Raw genomic sequence first — 25251 nt, 5'->3', positions numbered from 1 at the left:
TAATACAAGATAAAAGTCAATGAGAAAGATAAATGTCAGCCCATCTGTTCAGCTGTCCTTTTCAGCCCTGGACTGAATTTGATTAGAGCTTCAAAACCACTGCAAATGAAGACAACAAAATGCAACCTCAACAAGAAAATGCAGTATAATACCAATCTCTCATATAGTATGCGCATCAAAAGAACAGCAACGAAATGGGTTAATGTAATAGCATTCACAATCTCAGCCATAGACGGCACGTCCACAGATCACTTCGTTCGCCGACTGTCTGATGCATAAGCACAAAACGCTGGAGAGCACTTTCTCAGTCTGGCAAGCTCTAATCTGATTGGCTGCTTTTATGCAGCGTTTGGGACTAAGGGCACAAAGTTGAGTTTACACGGCTGATACAATAAGCGCTTTTCAATAAGATCAAATCACCGGATTTGCAGAAGTTTGCCAAGTCACTGGCATCAAATTTGAAAGATATTCCAGAGTTTTGTTTGAGGCACTCAGAAGCAAGTAAACTTGATATCCATAAATATAACTATGTCTGTGAAATAATCATTGCTTATTATATTTGGGCAGGCTGATCGCATTATTTACATCCATTTTTAGTTTTTTTGTTGAATTTTTTTTTAGCTATTACGAAGACTGACGCGAACAATGGTGAACCCTGAAAGAAACAGAACGTGGTTAGTCTCTTTAAATGCCAGTCATACATGTATATTGGTGGTTCTTCAGAAGAGTTGCAATGTAGACCAGATTTTACAAGGCTATGCAAAACTACATTATTTTATCTGGAACTTTGTTTGAATTGCGTTTGGAAGAACTGGAAAACCATAGCGCATATACCAGCCAATCAGATTCATAATCCATGGGCACTTAACACAGCACTTAAATGTATCAGCATAAATTGTGCACAGTCTGTATTTGGTAGTTCTTTACAGTGCAAGTAGAGGTGCTTGCGGGGGGAGGTAACCTGATATATGATTGATGGGGAAATAAGAATAGGATCAGGAGGGCTGGCTGAACAGCAAGATGAATGCATGAGTTTCCCAGCCTGGAGAAAAACGATATTCATGAGAATAAATTGACATCATATCTTGTTCTAGTTCAACTTCCATTTCATCCCTTCTTTTATGCCTCCACCCCGTGACTCAGACAGGGTCACAGTATGGTAACCACGACAACAACATCCAGCACAACTCAGTAAGAGCGGTAAAGAAAAACCAGGACAAGAAGAAACGGCAAGATATGAAAAGATGACACTGAGGTTATGATTGATAGGCATGGCAAATGAACAAGGCTTCCATTAGCTGGTGCCTGCAGAAGATGTGGAGGCTTTATCAAGGGAGGCTGAAAGCTTCTTCGGGCTATGAGTGTTTCTAGTCTGTTTTAGTCATACTCCAATGACAGGTTAGAGGAGATTATTCGGCAAAGCCTACACTGTGCTAGAAGCAAAAATGAGGGGGGAAAGATAGCTTGGATTACAGAGCAGACAAAATCTGCCAATTAAGGACAACAAAATCTTTGCTCCTCAGCGTTGCGCCTCACAGCCAGGACAGCAAAACGTAGAAGAAAGAGTTGCAGAAAAACTCAGACAGGAAAACACGCCAGATACGGAAAACAGGTTCGAGATGTACCTTGCTACAACGTGCGAGACACATTTAACTCCTCACACATACAAACTTATGCTATGCAAGACATAAAAATAGAAAGCTGGGGTGTTAACACTTTTACATTTCACTTTTTTTTTTTTTAATATGCTGCAATTAGCAATGTGCATAACGTCAAAATCCTCACATGCACACTTTTTAGATCAATGATCTGAAAACAAAGCAAAGCAAACAGCAAATTCAAAGATAAGTATCAGTTGTTTATCTAGATGAACCCTCATGAATGAAAATTAAAGGACATGTTGGCCCCCTTTACACTTGGAGCTTACATCAGAGGTTGCGTTAACCCAAAAATTTCCATCGTTCACCGAATTTGTAAAACACGGATAATTCAAAACGCTCGCAGATTAAAATAAGCCATTTGGTCTATTGCGTTTGGCTGCTTTAGAAACATTCCCACAGTAAAGGATGCTAATAAGGATTAGAAGTGAAGAAAAGGGTGGAAAATAAAGTTTTAAACCGCCCACGCGAAAACAGACCGGGAGAGAGACGAGAGTGAGGATTTGAGGAGAGAAATTAGAGATTTCAAGTGTAGTGCAGTGGAACAATTCATGGGATATTGTTCATTAAATTGGGTGACCAGATCCTAAAACCACAGTGTAAAACAGAATAAAAAAAGACAGCAAACCACAACACAGGTGCCTGGGTAAGCCAAAAAAGAGCTTTTGCCACAGAAGTTCTTTAAATAAAGTATTGTTATATTAAAAACAACCTCAGACAACAGTCCCTGAACCTACTTGAATATGGTTTCAGTGATCCGATCACAATGTGCCCTGTGGTTAAATGCTATCCGATTGTGATCCGATCACCGAAAATGCACTTTAATGCCAGGTGCAAAAAGGGCCAAAAGTCCAATCAAATGTAATGACAGTGAGTAATGGAGAAAGAGCCACGTAAATGTCAAGTCACTCTAATTCGTACCACATGTCCAACACATCACCCATTTTTCTCAATACAACATTAAAAGGACTTTAAAAAACATCCATTTGTTAAATTCATCACCTTTGCCCAATGCCTGCAGATTTTCGTCTTCAAAAAGAGCCTGTTCAGTGAACTAGTGTTCACAGACAATGGTCAGGAAGGTTTTAGAAATGAAACAAAAGAGACACACTAACTGCCAGACATTTGTTTCCTCACAAAACCATTTGTCACATTTGGGAATGTGTGCTCGCTGCAGAAAAAAAATAAAATATGAAATACAATATTGTGACAGCATTGTATGATGCTGAGAAATTTGTGGTTGTTTGTCAATTTACGCAATTATTTGCCATAGCAATACAGTATGCATTAAAAATCAGCATTCTGTGAGATTATTTTCATTATAGTCAATGACTAGAAGTGCTAAACTCATTCCTGAGAGTTAATATCTTTCACACTAATGAATTCCCATTGGGACGTTGAGGAAAACAAAGATTGACTGAGTGTGTTGCTTTGACATGCATTTTTTATCTGAATCTGTCTTTGACTATTGCAACCAAGGCCATTAGCTATATTGAGGTCATTTGGCAATTGGTAAGGCTTAAATAATGCACTTTTAAACATATGGTTCGATCTCTGAGTGTATCTGACTGTAACGCCATTAGCAGAGTCCACGCCAACGCTTCATAAAAGTGCACTTTTTCTTAATGAAAATTTAATCTCTTAAGCATAATGTCAGTTAACATTCTAATTCTGCTGTTAAGAATTACATTCAAAAATGTACTTTATTTGAAGCATAAAACAATGAGGAATAAAATATTCAGGCCAATGAGGACCTAATGGAGTTTAGACTCAGGCACCAGCTCTCTTTTAGCAGTAATACTGGACCAGTGTAGATAACAACACTAAAAACGCCTGTTTTGAGGGTACATTTTGGACATACAGTGGACATACTGATTTTTCAAGTTTTCCCACTTACAAAGAATGGAGACATCTGTAATTTTCATCGTAGGTACACCTCAACTGTGAGAGACAGATTCAAAAAAAAATAAAAAATCCAGAAAATCACATTGTATGATTTTTAAATAATTAACTTCCATTTTATTGCATGAAATAAGTATTTGATCACCTACCAACCAGCAAGAATTCTGGCTCTCACAGACCTGTTAGTTTGTGTTTAAGAAGCCCTCCTATCCTCCACTCATTACCTGATTGCACCTGTTTGAACTCGTTACCTGTATAAAATACACCTGTTCACACACTCAATCAATCAGACTCCAACCTCTCCACTATGGGCAAGACCAAAGAGCTGTCTAAGGACACTAGGGACAAAACTGTAGACCTGCACAAGGCTGGGATGGTCTACAGGACAATAAGGACTGGGACTCCATGCAAGATCTCGCCTCGTGGAGTATCAATGATCCTGAGACAGGCGAGGGAGCCTAGAACTACACGGGAGGACCTGGTCAATGACCTGAAGAGAGCTGGGACTACAGTCTCAACGGTTACCATTAGTAACACACTACACCGTCATGGATTAAAATCCTGCAGCGTGTGCAAGGTCCCCCTGCTCAAGCCAGCACATGTCCAGGCCCGTCTGAAGTTTGCCAAAGACCATCTGGATGATCCAGAGGAGGCATAGGAGAAGGTCATGTGGTCAGATGAGACCAAAATAGAACTTTTTGGTATAAACTCCACTCGCCGTGTTTGGAGGAAGAAGGATGAGTACAATCCCAAGAATACCATCCCAACCGTGAAGCAAGGGGGTGGAAACATCATGCTTTGGGGGTGCTTTTCTGCAAAGGGGACAGGACAACTGCACCGTATTGAGGGGAGGATGGATGGGGCCATGTATCGCAAGATTTTGGGCAACAACCTCCTTCCCTCAGTAAGAGCATCGAAGATGGGTCGTGGCTGGGTCTTCCAGCATGATAATGACCCCAAACACACAGCAAGGGCAACTAAGCAGTGGCTCCGTAAGAAGCATTTCAAGGTCCTGGAGTGGCCTAGCCAGTCTCCAGACCTGAACCCAATAGAAAATCTATGGAGGGAGCTGAAACTCCGTGTTGCCCAGCGACAGCCCCAAAACCTGAAAGATCTGGAGAAGACCTTTATGGAGGAGTGGGCCAAAATCCCTGCTGCAGTGTGTGCAAACCTGGTCAAGAACTACAGGAAACGTCTGACCTCTGTAATTGTAAACCGGTTTCTGTACCAAATATTAAGTTCTATTTTTCTATTGTATCAAATACTTATTTCATGCAATAAAATGGAAATTAATTATTCAAAAATCATACAATGTGATTTTTCTGGATTTTTTTTTTTTAGATTCTTTCTCTCACAGTTGAGGTGTACCTACGATGAAAATTACAGATCTCTCCATTCTTTGTAAGTGGGAAAACTTGAAAAATCGGCAGTGTATCAAATACTTATTTGCCCCACTGTAGCAATTCTGTCAATATTTACCCATCCTTATATTGTTCCAAACATTTTTCATCAGTAGAATACAAAAGATATTCTGAAGCATGTTTAAGTGTTTTGTACATACAAAGAAAGTTAGTGGGGTCCAAGACAACATTGGATCCAACACTGGAGTAGGACATTTTCTACTTTTTTAAAATATCGTCTTGTGTTCCACAGAATAAAGAAATGCATACAGGTTTGAAATGACACGAGGTGAATAAATGATGACCAAATATGGGTGTAAAAAAGTAAAGAATAATGGCCTTTACCCCCTTTACATTCACCTTGTCACAGAACACCTTTAATGGAAGCTCGTGCCATTAAAGAGCATTTCATTATGCTAAATACCCTTTGTAGATGCCAAAAGCACTCAATCACCTTGATGTTGGCAGACGTACAGTACAATAAATGACCCAGGTTGGATCCATGGGGGAAAGTACTTAAATCTGCATCTACAGCTTTCGGCTGGGGATACTGTATGTCTGGGATGAAGAATCAACAAAACAAATGTGTGGGAATAATCTAAGAAACACTTTCAATCAATACAAGGTATAAAATATGAGGGCGGAAATCATACGCCGGGTTAAAAATAGAGCGAAATGATAGGTTTCTCCATGCTGAGCAGAAAATCAAACACTGCACTTTGATTAGTACTCCACACCTTGTCTCTGAGGTTGAAGTCCTCCATTAAATATTAATGTGTCCCTGAATCCACCTTTGCTTCATCAATACTTATTGACCAATATTATAACAGCAATTTAGACCCAGGCAACAATGACCAGCTCTTTCATTTGCAATCTCTACAGATGTGGAAATGTGTGTGTTGTGGAGGAATTGCTTGCCATTTCTCATTAGGAGCACAGTAGTGTAGGTTTCCTTTTCATTAGCGATGAGGAAAATAAGAGGTAGTGAGTAACTCTGGTGGGAGGAGAAGATGCAGCTTTCTGGTCTATTCTGGGTTTCTCGCATCACAGATTGTCGGTCTTCAGTAGAACGTGAAAGATACTGGAATTTTTCATCTCAGCTGGGCCTTTGATATGCTTCATTTAAAAGCAGGGGACTCAACTTTTCCATCTGCCACTTTTAATACGATCACTTTTTTGTTGTTGTTGTTGATTTTTTGTTTTCATTTGTTTATCTTGTTAGCCCACTTACTTTTATTATTGACTCTGCGGCCAGTGAATCAGAAAAACACTAAGCACTTCAAACAGACTGCTCAAAGAAATTGCATCTCATTTTAAGAGCTCTTTGAAAATGCTTCACATAAAACTTCAGGCTCCAAAACAATGCCCTATTTGAATAGCGTCTTCTCTCATTTCCTCTGCAACATATGCATTGAAGATGGGGGAAAACACTGCATTTTCTCAGAGGAGCTCTGTGACGACTTTAACAGCATATGTGAAAAAGCAACTACTGTACCAGCACAACACGAGTTAGCCAGGGGAGAGTAATGCTTGTTACTTACGAATCAGAGGCACACTGGCGTTGGCTGTTCCCAACCTGTTGACGGCCACACAGGTGTAGTTGCCATAGCGATCCTGTGTCATGTTCTTCACTGTGAGAACTGATCTGGAGCTGAGGTTCTTGATGTCTATTCCTTGGCCCATGTTAATCCTGAAAATAGGACCATGAGTTGACATGACACGTCAAGCAATGACACCTGCTGCAGTGTGGCATGCTATAAATCCATCCATCAAAAGGTATTCTTAGCAGCACTTCTCATTTATACATGCAGATTGAAAGGTGCAAAACACAGAATATTTTTCAAATGTTAGAATATTTTTCACTACTTTTATTCAGCAAGTACAAAAATTACAGCAAAGACTTTTACATAGTTACAAAAGATTTATGAAAGATTTGGGAAGAAAATGTATCAAAGTTTCCACAAACTTTTCAACATTGATAAAAATAAAAATAAATGTTTCTTGAGCACCAAATAAACAAATTTGTATGATTTTTGAAGGATCAAGACTGGAGTAATGGCTGCTGAAAAGTCAGATTTGCATTTACAGAAGGAATAATAAATAGCATTTTAAAAAACATTAAAATAGAAAACAGTTATTTTGAATTGTAATAATGTTTTAAATTTCTACTGTTTTTATTGTATTACTGATAAATGCAGCCTGTGCAAGCAAAAAACAACAACAAAACAAACAAACAAACAAAAAAAGAACAGTAGTGTATATTTTATATATAAAATTATGAATTTAACAAATTTAAATTTTTGAATTATATATGCCAAGATATAAACCATACTCTTATTTGTTTAATTTTATATTTTCTACTTTTTTTTCCATATTTTTTGGTGTTATACTTTTTTTTTTTTTTACTGCTTTTTGTGGTGGTTAAAACTATTTTACCAATTGACTAAACTATTATTATTCTGGATAACAGTTTTTTTTTTGAAAGATACATGCCTACTTTATAATAGAATTGATCAACAATGTTTCAATAACATCTGCCTACATTAAGTAAATAACTTATAAGTTGACTAATGACAATTTTCTCCCAGTCTGGAACCCCAAACATAAATACAATAAACATAAGGGTTAAACATGAATAATTCCCTTCCAAGTAAAGGAATTACCACCAAATAAATGTGAAAATTATTCAAAGATATGGATAAATATTATAATAGTAATATTGTTTCTCTGAGGTGTCACACTGTTTTGGAGGATGATAACGCACTAATGTTTTGGACACATATTAATGTTTCTTGCACCAAAAGATGGCAGGTAGATATATGGTAGTATGCGAGTTATGAAGGAAAATGTGATTTTTTTTTACAATTGTCCCTGGTCCTGAGGGAATAGCCAAAGGGAAAATCAGAGGCAGAAAAATTTGCACATGGCTTGTAGCTTTGTCAAGGTTTAAAGTTCAGCTGCAGTTGCTCGAGAGTCCTGACTTTGGGTCATCCGTGTTACTCTCACAGGTAAAGCGATGTGCTGACCTTTTGTCCCCTAACTCTCAAGTAGCTTGTCTCCTGCTGACACTTGCTTAAATAAGAACAAAAACTTTTCTTAAAACAAAAGACCACTGCTACTACTGTATCTTAGTGTTATAGGCCATTATACACAAAAATATTTAAATAATCTATTCAGAATCACCTTGCTTATACATTAGAACAGTCTGTTCAGTCTCTGTTATTAGCAAGCAACTGGAAAGCATAATGTTTTTGGGAGCAGCAAATTAAGAAGTGCTTTCCATTGCAAAAGTATCTAATTTGGAGACCCAACTATCTTTAGATTTACAAAAAATGTACATAAATTTAGCTCAAGAGATACATTATTATAATTTTTTTCCATGATTATTTTATATTTTAAAAACAAAACTAGGTACATGATTTTGCATAATTCCTGTTGGTTTCTCTTTCACTATTGTTTCCTGCTGTTAGCTCAGCATTGAGTTGGTACATTCAGATAAATACAGTTAAACAGACAGTTTAGCAACAATGATCAATGTAAAGCCTTAGATTAAGCAGAGTACAGACCCAATGCCAATAAGCCTCCTTTGCAATTTGAATAAATTGAGTGAAGCCTATAATTACAATTAGCACAGTGTGAACTGCTGATTCAGATCGTACTCAGCAAGAGTGGGTAAATGACGGGTAATGGGGTAATTTGGTATTTAAATTCAAGAACCACCACTTGAGTCAACGCTGATTGGTGCGAAGACTTGGAATGCTCTTTACTAGTGATGAGGTTATGCAAACATACAATTAAAATGCAGGGTTAAGATAGTAAGACAGATCCAACTAACATACACAGGTTTGTAAGTATTTCAACTTTAATGTAACTGTATAAAAATGATGCATTTAGAAATAGACTTGAGTATACCTCTGATTTATTTTCTTAACATTTCATTAATTTGGCTGTTTTTAAACAATCAAATGTTGTTAACAGTTTTTAAACCTACACAGTGATTTATTCTACACTGTAAAAAAAAAAAAAAAAAAAATCTGTAGTTTTTACAAAAGAATTTTGGCAGCTGTGGTTGCCAGAATAATTTTGTAAAAAATACAGAATTTGTTTTTTTATTATTATTTACAGAACAAACTGTAAAATTTACAGTATAAAACTGTAATTTGCGAACAAGGAAATTTGAATGTAAACAAGTAAATTCAACAACACACACTGCTACTAAAATCTGTTTTGTACCTTTAACATACTGACAACCACCATAATAATACCGGTGAGAGAAAGCCACATGAAGAATCAAAGCTCATCACAAGTAGCTTCACCACAAGCAGAAGTATACTAATATACAGAAGGTGCACAGAGTCATTCATGCAAACACAAAACACCATCATGGTAACACACGATACTTAAATAATGCAATAAACTTTCATTAAACAACAGATGATGTAACAAAGCCCAAATGCACATAACTGATAACAAAAACTATTAAAAAACATGATTATTTAAAGCTGCAGTCCGTAAATTTTGCCTATTTGTCTCTGTTGAAAGCCTGGTATTGCAGCCAGGTGCGGAATTATCTTTATTACGTGGGTTGTACTCCGGCACGGCTTCAGCGCGGATGAATCTAATGTTTTGAGGTGAATGTGTAGCTGTCAGTCACCACACCGGTGTGAATCAAACACTTAGTGATCACAGATTCTAGCCTACGTCTTGGAATATATGACCCAAATCAGAATTTTCACCATATATTGCCATCTGAACAAGTAAGTAACAAGTCTGCCAGGTTTGTTCTGACCAACTGAGGAAGAAAGCATTGCAATAAATCGCGCTACCAATGGTGATTAAATCTTAACGATCGGCTAGCTCATATCACATCAAACTGTGCAAATTATTTTTATTGTTATACTTCTCAAATTATTAATGTTAACAACATCAGCGTTGCGTGACTATGAGTATAGTGTGTATTAACGTGTAGATTTAAATTTCTGTACAGTCTAATCTAATTGTCATTCCATTCAAATTTCATATTAAGACATTCTTTTAACCCAAAAAGCAAACTATGCTCCCTTCGAAATGGTTTTCTTTAGAATACAAATCTTGTGTAATCCCAGGCTATCTGTAATCAGAAGCACTGGAATATAATTTCATTTAATTCCATTCACACGTGTTTCATAAACACATTATCCTTTCTGGATTACAATCCACCATCAAAATGATACATTTAATTATTCCAGTTGATGTGAGAAAAGGCTAATGATCCACCACCTGCAGGATCCTCACATAACATAGCCTACTAGCCGGGAAAACTTCTTCATGTTTACAGACGTGACGTAATGATGCAGTGCCATGCTCGAATTTCCCACGAAAAACTACCCGTACCACTCAAATTAGAAAACATTATTATAAGCTAACCGTTGTGAATCGGGCTAAAGTAAGGCGATAGTTTTGAACACTGGCTGGTTATCAGTGTTGGGGAGTAACTAGTTACATGTAATGGAATTACGTAATTTAATTACAAAATAAATGTAAATGTAATCAGTTACAGTTACTGAGAATTTAAATGTAATGTAATTGAAAAGTTACACTACTTATTACATTTTAAATAGGGTAACTTGTAATCTGTAACATATTACATTTCCAAAGTAACCTTCCCAACACTGCTGGTTATGTACTTGCTCAAATATTGATTTTGGATCATTTTTAACCCAAAAAAGTTACGGACTGCAGCTTTAAACAAAATGCTTTCAAATGTGGAGTGTCACACAGGGAATTCTGGGAATATCAGTTTACAGTTTTTGACTGTAAATTATACATTGATTTGTTATTTTGTACTTTTAAAAACTGTACAATTAACAGAATTTTACTGTAAAATTACATGAAATGTCTGGTTAGATCTTTTACAGTTTTTCCCTGTATATAGTACGGGAACTTACTGTTAACCTATTAACAGTTTTTTCTGTAGCGTTTTTACAAAATTTTAGAGTTAAAATTACACTTATTTTTTTACAGTGTAGAGCTAGAAATATGTCAGTAGGTAATGTCAGCCTTAAGTGTGCTCTCTATTTTTAGTTTTTATAAAACTTTATTAAATTTTACAAATACTTCATGGATTTTTTTATTAAATTCTGAAAATCTCCCACTGACATAGTGAAAAAAGGTTTGGTATTGGAAATGGAGAAACCTAAAAATAATATATACACATCTAAAAAAATCTGGTGCACAGCCACAAATGAATGTTCAAAGAAAATAACAAAAAATCCTAAAAACCCAAAAACCACTGACATCCCCAGAAAGAGGTCGAAACATTGTCAAAAAAATTGGAACAGCTAGCAGTGAGCCAGTGTGTTTTTATTGTGTTGACAGTGATGAATTTGCATATTGGCATTCTTTCTTGCATTCATTTGCATATTGAATTGTGATTGGTCTTATCTCCCTTACATCTACTTTACACTGCAAAGAGTGAAAGCCACATTATGCGCTGATACTTGTACACAGCTGACAGAAAACTAGAAGCGTACTGAGTTAAAGATGGATCTGATTTGACATTGCATTTCCACACAACCGAAGCAGCCCTAAAACTATTCCTTGTCTTGCAAAAATTAGTCTTTCCTTCTAGAAATTCACCATTTTAACACTTTTTGGGCACTAAAAATGAATTTCGCCCCTCCCTGAAAAACACAATGTGTTTCAACTAATGCTTAAAATAATACATAATGCCGACTGATCAATTAGGACATGTTTTTGTGTTGCTCCAATGACACAAATGGTACAGTTTGCTTCAGAGCTCTTTTAGAAAGTTAAGAGTATTTTTGCCAGAAGTGAATGACTTTAATTAAAAGTTAAAAATTACGGTTAAGTTGCAAAAGTGATTTTCATGAGCTTACGCTGTGCCAAGAGTCGCTATCTTTTGAAATTAAGACTCTTTAATAAGACACTTTGTAATATTTGATAAGCTGCAGATCCATAGCTATTAAACTAATACTACTAAAGACTGTAATACAGCTTTAGATCAACGTTCAGCGATTAAACCTTAGGCGAAATTCTCAAAAACTGCTGTACAGTTTGATTGTACTGTAATTATTCAGTGGATTCAACAAAGGCAGTGACTGCAAATGAATACTGATCAAAATATAGCATTTCTTTACACAGGCCGACATTAACCTTCTCTGTGGTGAGCATTCTGAATCGCATATAAACTCACTTAAAATGCATAATGTATGATAAATGATCACTGTACAGCTAAGCTAATGAAATGAAGGCTTTTATCATTTATCACTCTTGGTTTTACCTTTTCTCTCCCTTGTACCACTCAAAGACTGGAGAGGGGACAGCTGCTGCCTCACATCTCAGCAGGGCAATCTGACCGGGTCGGACCCCGTGACTTCTCATCTCATGGATTGCTGGAGGAACTACAAAAAGAAAATAAAAACCAACGTGATTTAGGAAAGAGTGAACACACATAACAAGCTAACGCAAATAAACTAACCCTCTGAGCCAGAGAGGTTAAATCCTTCTAAAACACAACGTTTTCATTTACAGTCGTTTGAATAAGGCAGAAATTAATTAGCAACTAGATTCAGAGTGGTCAACGTGCAAATCTTATGGGTGCAATGCTGAGAAATACCATTCGTCCCAAGGGTTGGAGAAATGAAATGAACTGCTCAGTGATAAATTGTTTAATGGCTGTTCAAAGGCTGGGGAGCTGAGGAAGGTTCTTTCTGAATATGTGCATGTAAAATGAGGGCCCTTTCATGTTCACAAATGCAGTGTAAATCTCTCTAGCGGTGTCAGTGAGAGAGCTTTAACTACAGGCTGAATTTTTATTTTTCAGCTCGTCAAGAAGCAACAATCCTCTCTCAATGGGAAAAAAATAAATGTTTATCATACATAAATCTTCATTGTGTATTATTTCTTATAGCAGGAGTAAACAGAGTAAGCTACTAGAATGGCGTGCTTTCAAATACAAAATGACATATACAGAAAAAGGCTATGAAAGAAATAACACCGTACTTAATATACACACAAATAAAGCAGGCATGTACAGAATACTAAGTTGAACATGATATATATAAAAAAAATAACTCCCTTCAAGCAGGTGATCCACTTATGTCTTTCTAGCTAGCGTTAAATTACTTGCTATGTCTGAATTTGAGTGGGGGACATTTATATTCCAGGCAACTCGTTCTTTGAAAATCACCTGCAAGTTATTGAGGTCTGTGTTCAGACTATTTTTTCCTGATTGAATTTTTGACATTCTTCTCTATAACCCCACTGTTGAAGGTATGAAGTTCTTCAGGCCTTCAATGTAATACATTTCATGTTATCTGAGGGCTGAAAAGAAATTTCCACCATTGTGGTGAGAACAGTTACAGGGATTTTTAAGAATGATGTTCTCAGACTTTGGGCTCCATAGTTATGTCACGTAGATATGTTACAGCATTACCAAATGTAAAGGCATGCGCTTCCCCACATTGTACAGGAAACCTAATTTGTAGCATTTGAAATTCAAAGCATCTAACAGTAAGTGTGAGAGAAAAAAATCAGTTTTTCTGAATGTGAAGCAGAAACATTCACTGAGATCAGAAAAAAAACGTATACAGTATGTCCTAGATTGCTAGATGGATAACCATCTGCATGTCAGGTACTAATCACTTGAATGAAATAATAATTATCTTCACTAAAGAAATTTCCATGACTCTTTTTACTCCTAGAAATCAAAACGTTACAATGTTTTCCACGGATGTGAGAACCGTGCATAAAGAAAATGGATATCCATCATTGTAATCACTATGTTGAGAAATTTAGTTCTGTGATATTGTGCTGCTCATCATTTCTTCACTGCACAATCTCCTGGGAAGGTATGAGAATAGCAGTGTGACACATCAACGCAGCTTGAATGCAGAGTTTTGGCATATGTTGGAAGAGAATTCTGTCTGATCTAAAAAAGTGGCAACGGATGAATCTTTGGCTGGATCATGCATTTACAGTACAGGCATCAACCCATGAAAATGCCTAGGGAGCATTACATAACCTGAGCATCACAGAAGCAGGCTAGCATAAGATTTAAGGATAACATAAAATAAGACATTAAAGGAACACATTGCTGATGACAAAGGCGAGGACAAATGACTGCTGAGCCTATAATATATGGGTGCAGAAAGGACAACTGCCATTTGCAACCCATTTTACTCCAGTAATCTGATGTATGTCAGTGAGTGAAACATGAGAAAATAAAAAAAAAATGGGGTTAGATTGTGAAAATGGGCGTATTATATAAATAATTACAAATTCTTATTTGTAACGTTATGCTGCTTCACATTTTTTGTGGAAACCCTTTTTTTAGGTTTCTTATTTTATATAAGTAGCATTATAAATGTCTTAATTTTTACTTCTGATCAATTTAATGCATCCTTTGCTGAATAAAATTACTTAAATTATTCCAAACTTTTGATCAGTAGAGTACGTACAGTATGTATAAAACATAATGAGAACCGTATTGAATTACAAGACACAAGATATAATAAAGTGAATATAATGTATGTATAATAAATAAAAGAACGAAAATAAGATCGAGATGAAAATGCATCGAGATGAAAATAGAATTCAATCATACACAGATCTCCACGCTGATGATTCAAATAAATCGATATATTCTTCAGTTACAATCATGCTTTATAACTTGACATCGGGTGTCAAAAGCAATTTAAAATACATGTGAACGCATATTTAGAACCATCGGTTTCTGCAGTGAAAAAGATTCTAGCAATTCAAATCAGGTGTCAGGTGATATGAAAGCGTCTGGATTTGTGATGCCAAGTTCAGCCTTTAACAGAAAACTGAATATCTAGCCCCGTTCACTTCAAACATTTGCCACACTACCTGACATTTCAGTTTGGATGCAGTCAAAATATTTCACAAAATATTTCAAACACCTTCTCTCGCCCCTTAATCAGTGTGAGCTCACTTTAAATGGATTTGGATGCTATAATATGACATTGAGAGGCAGAACCAGAAAATTCTTTGCATATAGAGCCAATGTGAGAGAATCCAAGGGTGCATTTACTAGAAACATCTATGCGTCTGTTGTATGTGCGTTCATGCTTCAAATCTGCAAAAACACCTCCATATTGGAGGTTACACAAGTGGATTTCAAGTTAATTCAGCTTATGTGTTTTGCACATAAAAACAAGAGATTTGAGGGCGGCTGAAATCTGCTGAGGGTGAGATATGGTATGTATCTGTCTGTGTCATTCATCACTGAGATTTGTGCTGTATTGTAAGCTATTGGCATGCCTTGGCAGGCTGCCTAATAGCACAAGAGAAGCTGGCTCTGATATATATCCACACAGCTAACTTCTCCTATCTAACAAACCACTGCATCTGTCCTCACTGAGGGATGATCCAGTTCATTATAAAGCTGCTTTAGCAAGAACTACCCAGGGAGGAAAACAAAGCATTAGCCACAACTGCAACCGCAACTTTTCACATTAATTAAAATCGTTTGAGCACATATACTGCAGTGATAAAGGGTCCTGAGGGGCAGAATTCATGCAAGTCATCCAATTTTAAACATCAAAATATATTTTAAAGCAGAATGGAAATGAATGTATCAACTCAAAGTCTAGATCTTTTAAAAAAATCTGATTAAATAAATAAAGCTTCAGAACTGATGTGCCAAACCACAAAATTCTCACCTGACTAATTTGGAGTTTTCATAAGAATCAGCAGAGCATACACAACGAAAACCTTCTACAAAGTGCAGTTTATAATACTGTAAATAAAGCAGATTATTTATCAAGAATTAAAGAGACGTTCACGCAAAAATGAAAATTCTGTCATCATTCACATCAAATGACTCTTTCTTTTGCAGATCACAAAAGAATATTTTTTGATGCGGAATGTTTCAACTATCAATATTTCTTTTTAGGTGAACTATACTATTAAATATTTGTGTTAAGCGAGCACAAGTCCTAATGTAATAATCCACACAATGAATCATGAAGAAAAAAATCCCTATTAAACCAATATGCACGGCGTCTAAGATTCAATTACACTAGTCTTTTAAGGAGTTCTCATTATAGCAATCACACATCAGCACAGGCTAATGCAGAATCATGGTGTAAAAACCACGAAAGCCCTACAATCCCAGTCATTTACAGGCTTCATAACAAAAGAGTGCAACTGTAAATCATTGGTGAGTTTCTAAGCTCGTACCAGATGGGAGGGTCTGAAAATAGCAAAGTTGGCATGAAAAATGGATGCTGCGGGGCTTACTGTTTGACAAATTTGCCAGTTGCGGCTTGATCACAAACGCAAATTAAAATGACAAGGCAGAGATTATGTTTTAGAATACCTGTGAACACAGCACCTCGCAAATCGGTGAATACGTCAATATATGTCAAACAAGGTTCCCTAGGGTTCGGCGCCTTTGTGATTCGTCTTTCATGCACAGATTTGACACGTACAAAAACGTAGGTTGACTAATTCAAAATAGACTGCTATTGAATTATATTTTTATTGTTGGGATAAATCTAGGCATGGTTATAACCTGATATTTCAAGGGAAAAAATTGAATAGGAGCCCCAGTTCAATCAAGCTAAATAGGATTTTCTATTATCACACTGAAGCCAGAGGTTAGTGGGTTGAACTGAAACTGCATGCTAATCCAGTTTATTTGTTTTCCTCTTAATAAGTTTCATAACATCACAGCATGTCTAATTTAAAGTTCGCTGATATTGGTGTCGGTTGGATGTACAGAATGACTAACTGGCACATCTCCCAACCAACAATAATTAATTTATCACATGATGCTTTGGAGGAAGGGATGATTTATACAGTCTTGCACCTTTATCCTCCCAACAAGTATAACATGTTATTTTAATTACAAGATCAATTAATAACCCACCTCTTCAGCCAGAGGCTAAAATGAGTTTTGTTCACAATTAAGGAATGGACTCATCAGTCCATGACTTATCAGCTTATAAACAGAGACACTGCTTCAATTGCTGTCTCCACCTCATTGTCCTATTCTGTTCGCCAGCACTGGGTTTAGCAGCCAAGATTTATTAATTCATTAAGTTTTCCATTTAAAATTCAAGAATAACATCATGTTCTTTCTCTAACACATCCAATCCTTATAAATAACACTCATGCTAAGGGAACACAGGCTTTGTATGTCCCACAGAGAATATGCACTGTGAAGAAAAGTATTGAGTTGAATGAAATCATTAACCACAGCGTCACAAATCTATGTAAATAGACAAATTGGCTTTTAGCCTATCATGCTGAAGAATAGGAGCCATATTGCACTGTTCGGTGAAGATGGGCACTCCAGACAAGCTGTTATTTGTCTGTGAAGCCTTATAATATCAAAGGGGCATAATTCATAGAGTCATTTATGGAAATGCATTACTGTCTTCTGTTATGTGCGTCAGAGGTACATAGTTTGCAGTTTTGGGGGGTGAGTGGTTCAATCAGTGAGGCCTTTCATTACTTTTATTTTCTGGTTTCAAAACCGACATTCACGTCACAGCAAATGGTGAAGGACAAAGCAATATGTGTGTCCAGTGCATGCCAGAACTACACAGACCTTTAGTTTGTACCTATTGAGAACTAAACAGAAAACAAAAGGTAATTTACAAAATATACAAAACACTATTACAAAGGAACAGCAATTAACACACTGAATTAACCTCTTAACTAAAATAAATAAATAAATAAATAGCAACATCTTAACAGCAACTCTATTGGAATCAATTGCTGCCTATGTAGGCACCAGGCAGTAAGGCAGTTTAGTAGGTTTTGGAACAAAAGGTACTGACATTCATTGATTTCAAAAGCCTATTGTAAGCCTTGGACAACTGTTAAGATTGACTTCTTCTGGCTACTTTTTTTAATGCTAGGTTTCTACTGAAGAAAAAATTATACTGAATGCCATCCAGAGGCCTCGCCATATCCTTCTAATCCAGTCTTGCAGACAAATACGCTCTTTCATTGCTTTACAACGTTCAGGAATTTTCACAAATCTACATTTGCCGTTTCCTAGGAAACTTCCACAATTTCAGTCACACTTCAAATCATACAGAAATGATGGGTCACTATCGGACTGTGCCAAGTAACAGTGCATTTCTTCTCTGATAAATCGCAATGTTCCATAAAATCGATTTCCATAAAATCGGGCCGTGCTTTCAACATATGCTTGGTTGGCTGCAATGTAATGCATAAACCAACGAATACAGCTGTACAAGTTGAAAATTCTTTCAGTGATACGAATATGTCAAATCATAAATGCATGTGTCCGTGCATGGATATAATTATTAGAGTAAAATCTCAAGCCAGTAACAGCATAAAGTCTTTAACTGCATTTACAAATACCACAAATAAGGTGAATAGAAATCAGGACAACCCTGATGAAGCCTTCACTTTTTAAATATGCAATGTTCAGGCAATAATAGCTATGAAAGTGAAAAAATGCACAGTGAATAGAAATTACAATGTAATGTATGCATTATGCTAAAATTAGAAAATGCATATGGAGATGTTGAAAAACACAAAAAAATGTTGATTGTTACATTGCAGCTCCAAATTATGTCCATTTAGGGACAAATAGGGCCATTTTGATATTGGTTTATCACTGCAGCAAATGAAACTATTGACTGTTTTTATAACATGTCAACAATCACCATGAGACTAAAGAGAAACAGCCAGCTTTAATTTGAGAGTAATTATTTCCATAAAAGCTCAACCTTGTAGAAATTACAAACCTTAATATACACAAGCTGTCCATTTAGGGAACCAAAAGAAAGAATAAATTAAAATCGTAAGTGCAGTGTTATTTTAGTGACATTGAGATACTATTACAATTTTCATTTTTACATTTACCTTTTGATTTTAGTTAAAGCTTTACTATTTTTAATTTTGTCATTTTTATTCGTTTTTATACGTATTTTTTTTTTTTTTTTTTTAGGTTTAGTTTTATTTATTTTAGTAAATAAATTGGATATAAATAAAAAGGACAAATGCTGCCTTGGCAACTAGCTGAAATAAAACTTTTTTTATTTTTTTTATTTATTTATTTCATTTAACATTTAATTTATTTTAAGTAACGTATTTTATGGTTTTAGTTAACTACAATTACTAAATCCCCTAAGTGAAGTCACCTTATTACATACTTAGTAGTAAATCCCCAAGCATTCAGAGAGTGACAGCAATTTGTTTTGGGCATTTGAAAGGCATGTTCAATTGTCTTCAGTGAGTGAAAAGCAGGCTCAATCGGATTAAGCAAGGGAATGACTTGCATGGTCAAGACTATTCGTCTACTGGGCTCTGAAAAACTCCTTGGTTGCATTAGCAGCATTCATCTTCATTACAGCTCACATTACATTAATAAGAAATCACATCACTAAAGTCAAGGGAGACAGAATTAGCCGTACATGCCTGGGGCATAGCACACAGCCATATCTCACAAATAGGGTGGTATGCCTTGGATCACAAGCACTTCTTTTTCTGTGTTCTGTGTTTTTCAAACAGGTGATTTGAACATACCTTTGCCTCTGATCAGTTTATCCTGCTGCTCAGCTTAATGACAACATGCTTTATCAGAACTGACATGTCTTTGGTCCTCATGTTGAGAAACTCCAGCAAAAGACTCGAAATGCAAATGCCTAAAATTAACTCACGACTTTCTGACAGCTTTCTTATGCATGAAAAATGCAATAACACACACCTGTCCAAAAACAACTGGCTGAACAGCCAATTTAAAATGGAAAGAATGCATGAAAAAGGGACAGTAATTGCGACATTGTTCACAGATTGTTTAAATAACCTCAAATTAAAGCTGAAGTTTAAGCTGCACTATAACCTCTTACTCAATGACTATGTTTACACAGTGTGCAGAAGTGGACTCTTGGCCTCATTAGGACAATAACAGGAAACCACCATGTAAACACATCTATTTGAGACATGGATAATTACAAGTTTTGCCACATTACCGAAAATATATTGCATATAGACTGCTGTTTTCAATTCAGCTGCAATGAGTGGAGACTGTTTGTTTGCACATTCCGAACACTGCAACATTACTTCAACTAATCGTGTGAGTTTGGGGGCGGGGCTATCTGTTTGGTCAACCAATAGCAGACAGGGGGAGTGTTCAGGAGCTTGTCATTATTTTTGCAATTTAGTTTACTGCCGCTAATGCCACACAAATAACACAATTCCAATTTGCTTCAATAATTATTTTAGTGTCGGTACTGATAGCCTAACTGTCCTATCATATTAGAGGCAAAAGACGCCAAAATAAATCTTAAAAAAAAAAAATTATTTTAGAAAATTATTTTAGAATTTAGAACATATAGAAAAATGTAGAAAAAAGCAGTAATAATATAATATATATTTATACTACGGGCCGTTGAATGCTTGAATATGATTGGCTGAAGAACGTTCGGTGTGCAATTATTTTCAGGGAAACGCACGGCGAGAACGTGATTCCAGGCAGCTCTTGACCGCATTACATATCCATACCACTTCGCCAAGTGATTTGAGTTATTTCAAAAGGTCCTTACAGCCTAAAACAGCAAAAGAACTAAAACTCACAATGACACTGACCAAACAAATAAATATAGTAAACAACAGGATAAAAATGACAGATCATATCCATGTTTTTACCACAAAATTGTGTTTTATTATGTACGGAAAGCACATACTCTTATCTCTCCCGCTCTCTCTCCCTCATAGACGCACACACATATGCCTACAGTTTGCACACACGTTACCATAAGCGGTAATGTTGTTAGCACTACTCTGACGGTTTTATCAGTAGTTTAACAACTTCAAAACTACATGACTTCTCACAAGCGAGGTAACAACGACGGCACTGTTCGTGAAGAAAATTTACTTAAAGTTTCACTATTACTATAGCTGCCTAGCTTCAGTTTTGTCTCATATTTATCTTTTAATCATATTTGTAAATCTTGACTCCACAGCCAACAGAGCAATTTTGTCTTTACTGTTCCAATACTTTTGGAGGGCACTGTATATTAGGACGTTAATTAGATTAATTAATTATGGTGAAAAATAACACGTTAAAATCAGTCAACTGTATAAAATGTCACAAGACCTACGTGGGTCATCTGACATTTTATACAGTTGACTGATGACAAATATGAGGCAGGGCAACAACTCACTGCATGATGGAGCCTAGAGAACATAATTAATGTCCCTAAAATTCAAGACATGGGGCAAAAATGCCTCTGTTTGAGTTTTAATTCAATAGGCTAAGTGCAATATCACACGAGTGTAAATGTGATACTGATCGTATACAACAGTTCAGTAGGTAATAATGTGTTATTTTAGACACAATGTTGCCTGTTTTGCTCAATTTTGCCAACAAAAATATAAAGACAAAGCAGAACTGTTCATCTCCGAGCAACACACAGCGGCATTTCATTTCTTAATGCGCGTTTTGAACGAATTGGTGAAACATAGGATTTGAAGCGGATCATCATCATCAGACCGTGTGTGACATCAAAGTACCGCAAGAGCTATAGAGAGCAGACGGTTCCTTACGCTTTTTCATCGCTCTCTGTACTTTGATGTCATACACCGATGATCCGCTTCAAGTCGAACAAGCCTAATGATTCATTGGACCATTCATAAAGAACCATTTACTTTACTCCTAAATGAATCAGCCATTTGAACGAATCAAATGAATGAATAAATGACTCGATGACTTAATCATTAAAGAGGACCTATTATGCTCCTTTTTACAAGATGTAAAATAAGTCTCTGATATCCCCAGAGTATGTGAAGTTTTAGCTCAAAATACCCCACTTGTTAAAATTGCCACTTTTAGGGTATGAGCCAAAACGCTCTGTATTTGAGTATGTTGCTTTAATGCAAATGAGCTGGTGCTCCCGGAGAAGAGGGCGGAGCTTCAAGAGCTCCAGCTCCGCATTAGCAGTGCTAGCCTTTGCAAATAAACATTCCACAATTAGTACAAGCCTGTTATCTTTACAGAAAACATGCTCGGTTTCAAAGTCAGTCATCTGATTATACTGTGCATAATAAATTTAAGTTTATGAATTACACAGACGGGGAGCACGGCGGGATAAAAATAACAACATAGCTGGTCTCATAGTGCATGACATGCTATCACAAACTTTATAAGAACCACTCATGATTATGAGCTCAATAAACTCAAGCGATCGACTCACATTGCTTTCATATGCAACTTTTAACTACCACATTCCTATTCACGATCATTCATGACAACAGCACCAGTGAAAACAGACAGAGACAATGGTAGGTTTAGCATCATTAGCCTTACAGAGTGCCAAGAAGCTCTTTCAGAAAGGCAATTTGGAAAACAAACGTGTGGTACTTACTTTGTCTGGAGCTGACTTTCGCGCGCGAAGTGTTGGTATTGATCCCTACACGTATTGGGGACTTTACCGATTTTTTCCAAGTCCAAGTTCAAGTTGAGCTTTATTGTCATTCCGCTACATGTGGGGACATACAGTGGAACGAAATGTCGTGCCTCGCAGGACCACGGTGCTACATAAATACAGACATACAACAATGAAGTAAAAAACACTATAAACCTATACACAACTAACCTACTGACAGATTTTAACTATAAGTATACTATATATATATATATATATATATATATATATATATATATATATATATATATATATATATATAAGTATTTACCCTATACAAACTAAAAGAATAAAGGATAAAAAATACAAACTATACGAATGCTTCACATAAATATTTACCCTATACAAACTAAAAATTAAAGATAAAAAAATACAAACTATACAAATGCTTCCCATAAATATTTACCCTATACAAACTAAAAAATAAAAGATAAAAAATACAAACTATACGAATGCTTCACAAATACTGTACATGTGCAAGGAGGTAGGGGTTTGCATGGGGTTTCAGAGGGGGTGGGGGGTGGTCCATGTTTTCAGGAGGTAGGGGTTTGCATGGGGTTTCAGAGGGTGGTTTGAGTTCAGGGCTCTCACAGCCTGGGGGAAAAAGCTGTTGAGCAGTCTGGCGGAGCGGGCTCTGATGCTCCGGTACCGTCTTCCTGATGGTAGGAGCTGGAAGAGACTGTGGAGGGATGGGTGGAGTCCTTCACGATGCTGTTGGTTTTACTGGAGCATTGTGTAAGGAAAATGTTCAGGATGGAGGAGAGAGGGGCATTGATGATCTTTGCAGCTGTGTTCACTGTCTGCTGGAGGGTCTTGCGGTCAGCAGCACTGCAGTTCCCGTAGTGATGCAGCTGGTCAGCACACTCTCAATTGTGCCTCTGTAGAATCTGGTGAGGATGGGTGGAGGAAGACTTGCTCTTTTCAGCCGGAGGAGAAAGTGTTGTGCCTTTTTGGAGAGTGACATGGTGTTGGTGGTCCAGGTGAGATCCTTTGTGATGTGCACCCCCAGGAATTTAGTGCTGCCGACTCTCTCTACAGTCGAGCAGTCGATGGTCAGTGGGGGGTGGTCAACGGGACATTTCCTTAGACAATGAAACTGAACCACAGAGTCCTCAGCGGCTCAGATGGAGGGAGTCTATGGAGACTCCTATGTTCGTTAGTGCATCCCAAAACACAACACTTGAAATGCCTCTTTGGCGCTGACATTGTATATCTGCAGAAGCTACAGCAAGTAATCATTAATGGCGGAGGCTGACCACAGCTTCTCACTCAGGGCTGTGTCTATGCTTATAGGGCAGCATAACAAATGGGTGGGACTTTTTCCCTCGGTGACGTGAACAGAGGGAGAATCTGAAACGGCTTGTTTGTTATTATTTTTTTAGATTATAAAAAAATGAGTGGGTGGATTTTTACCATTATTGCATAATAGGTCCCCTTTAAGACATTTACCACCACCTACTGGAAGTTTTAGTTTATTATTCATTAAAGAAATAATTTCATATTTCCACAGAAATAATGATAAAATTAATAAAATAAATTATTAAAGGTATAGTTCACCCACCCAAAAATGACAATCGAGTCATAATTTAATCAGCTTCATGGTCCAAAAGAGAATAAATTTGATCAAACTAAATATTTCTTGCTGAAGCTACTTTTTGTAATGTCTGTTTGATGCTTTACACAACAATGACTTTATATGATCTTTTGGAAGCAATTTTTCAGCGAAATTTTATGTGCGATTAATTTGCGATTAATTAGATTAATTAATTGCCACATCATGTAATTAAAATGATTAAAAATTTTAATCGCTTACCAGCCCTAATATGTATATATATATTAGTGCTGTCACTAATATATTGTCCACGAGACCGTAGGGTGTCCCATTCATCATTTTAGCATTCAGAAGGGTGCTCACGAGCGCCCCCTTTGCGGCCGTTATGCGCCCTCGATACGTACTTCTGCAGAACCCGCACTGGTGCGAGCTCCGCAGCAAACTTCTACCTGACAGTCAAAGCTGCATTACGTCACGATAGTGCGGACTGCAAGGGTTTGGAATGCCATTTGGGACAGGGCCTAAGACGCGCGCTCCAACCTCACTTCAGCGCCAGGCGCGAGTCAAACATGCGCGGAAACTGTACTGTGCTCGCAGCGTGTGCTCTTCAATTACACACACAAAGGCGTCGGTGCGTGCATAGCCTGTATCATTTCATATCAAATCACGAAAGAAACTACGAGCAATGTCGTGATCAGCTAAAGGCTGGAATACACTACAGAACTTTTAAAATCTGAACAGCTTTTTAAAACACTAGGCATCATACACTAACCGACTTTGTAAATAGTGACAAAGGAAAACTGGGCATCATACACTACGCGACTGATGATCATACACTACCAGACTTTAAAGTTGTTCCGATCACAACAAACTCACTCAGAAACATGCACCTTGTTGCTAGGAGATGCATGACAAATGAAAACAATGCTTTCTAAAATCGGCTGAAAATATCAAACATGCTTGATATCCTCCGACTGGGTAGAATCAAAGTCTGAAGCTAAAAAAATCGTAGTCTGTGACATCATACACTACGCGATTTTCTGTGGAATTTGTCAGCTGTAATCTACAGACTGGCTCTGACTTTCCTCAACTAGCGTCAACTTGTTCAGACTGTAAAATTGGGGGGAAATCGGGGCAAAAATCGCGTAGTGTATTCCAGGCTTTAGCCATGAAGTTACCAAAAAGGCGATTAAGCTGCCATAAAACTGTGCATGCATGTAATATGTTAAATATGAGTTACATTAAAAATATGTCTCTGAAATGATTTTCAAAACTGTCCTGGAGCATCCTACTGTCTGCCT

At 36.9% G+C, this 25251-nt stretch overlaps 1 protein-coding gene across 3 annotated transcripts in view; it reads right to left on the bottom strand.

Moving 5' to 3' along the window:
• Nucleotides 1–25251, bottom strand: part of LOC306879444 (neuronal growth regulator 1-like) — a 109315-nt gene that overhangs the window by 32955 nt on the left and 51109 nt on the right. For all 3 annotated transcript variants that reach the window (XM_079432393.1, XM_079432394.1, XM_079432395.1), the window contains exons 5-6: nucleotides 12243–12363; nucleotides 6502–6650 (exon numbers count right to left, since the gene is read on the bottom strand). In XM_079432393.1, the coding sequence (XP_079288519.1) occupies nucleotides 6502–6650; nucleotides 12243–12363 (270 nt within the window). The remainder of the gene's footprint in view (nucleotides 1–6501; nucleotides 6651–12242; nucleotides 12364–25251) is intronic.

This window comes from Barbus barbus (genome assembly GCF_936440315.1).
Source record: "Barbus barbus genome assembly, chromosome: 13".
NCBI classification, from domain to species: domain Eukaryota; kingdom Metazoa; phylum Chordata; class Actinopteri; order Cypriniformes; family Cyprinidae; genus Barbus; species Barbus barbus.
This window is presented reverse-complemented; position numbering and strand designations above follow the sequence as displayed.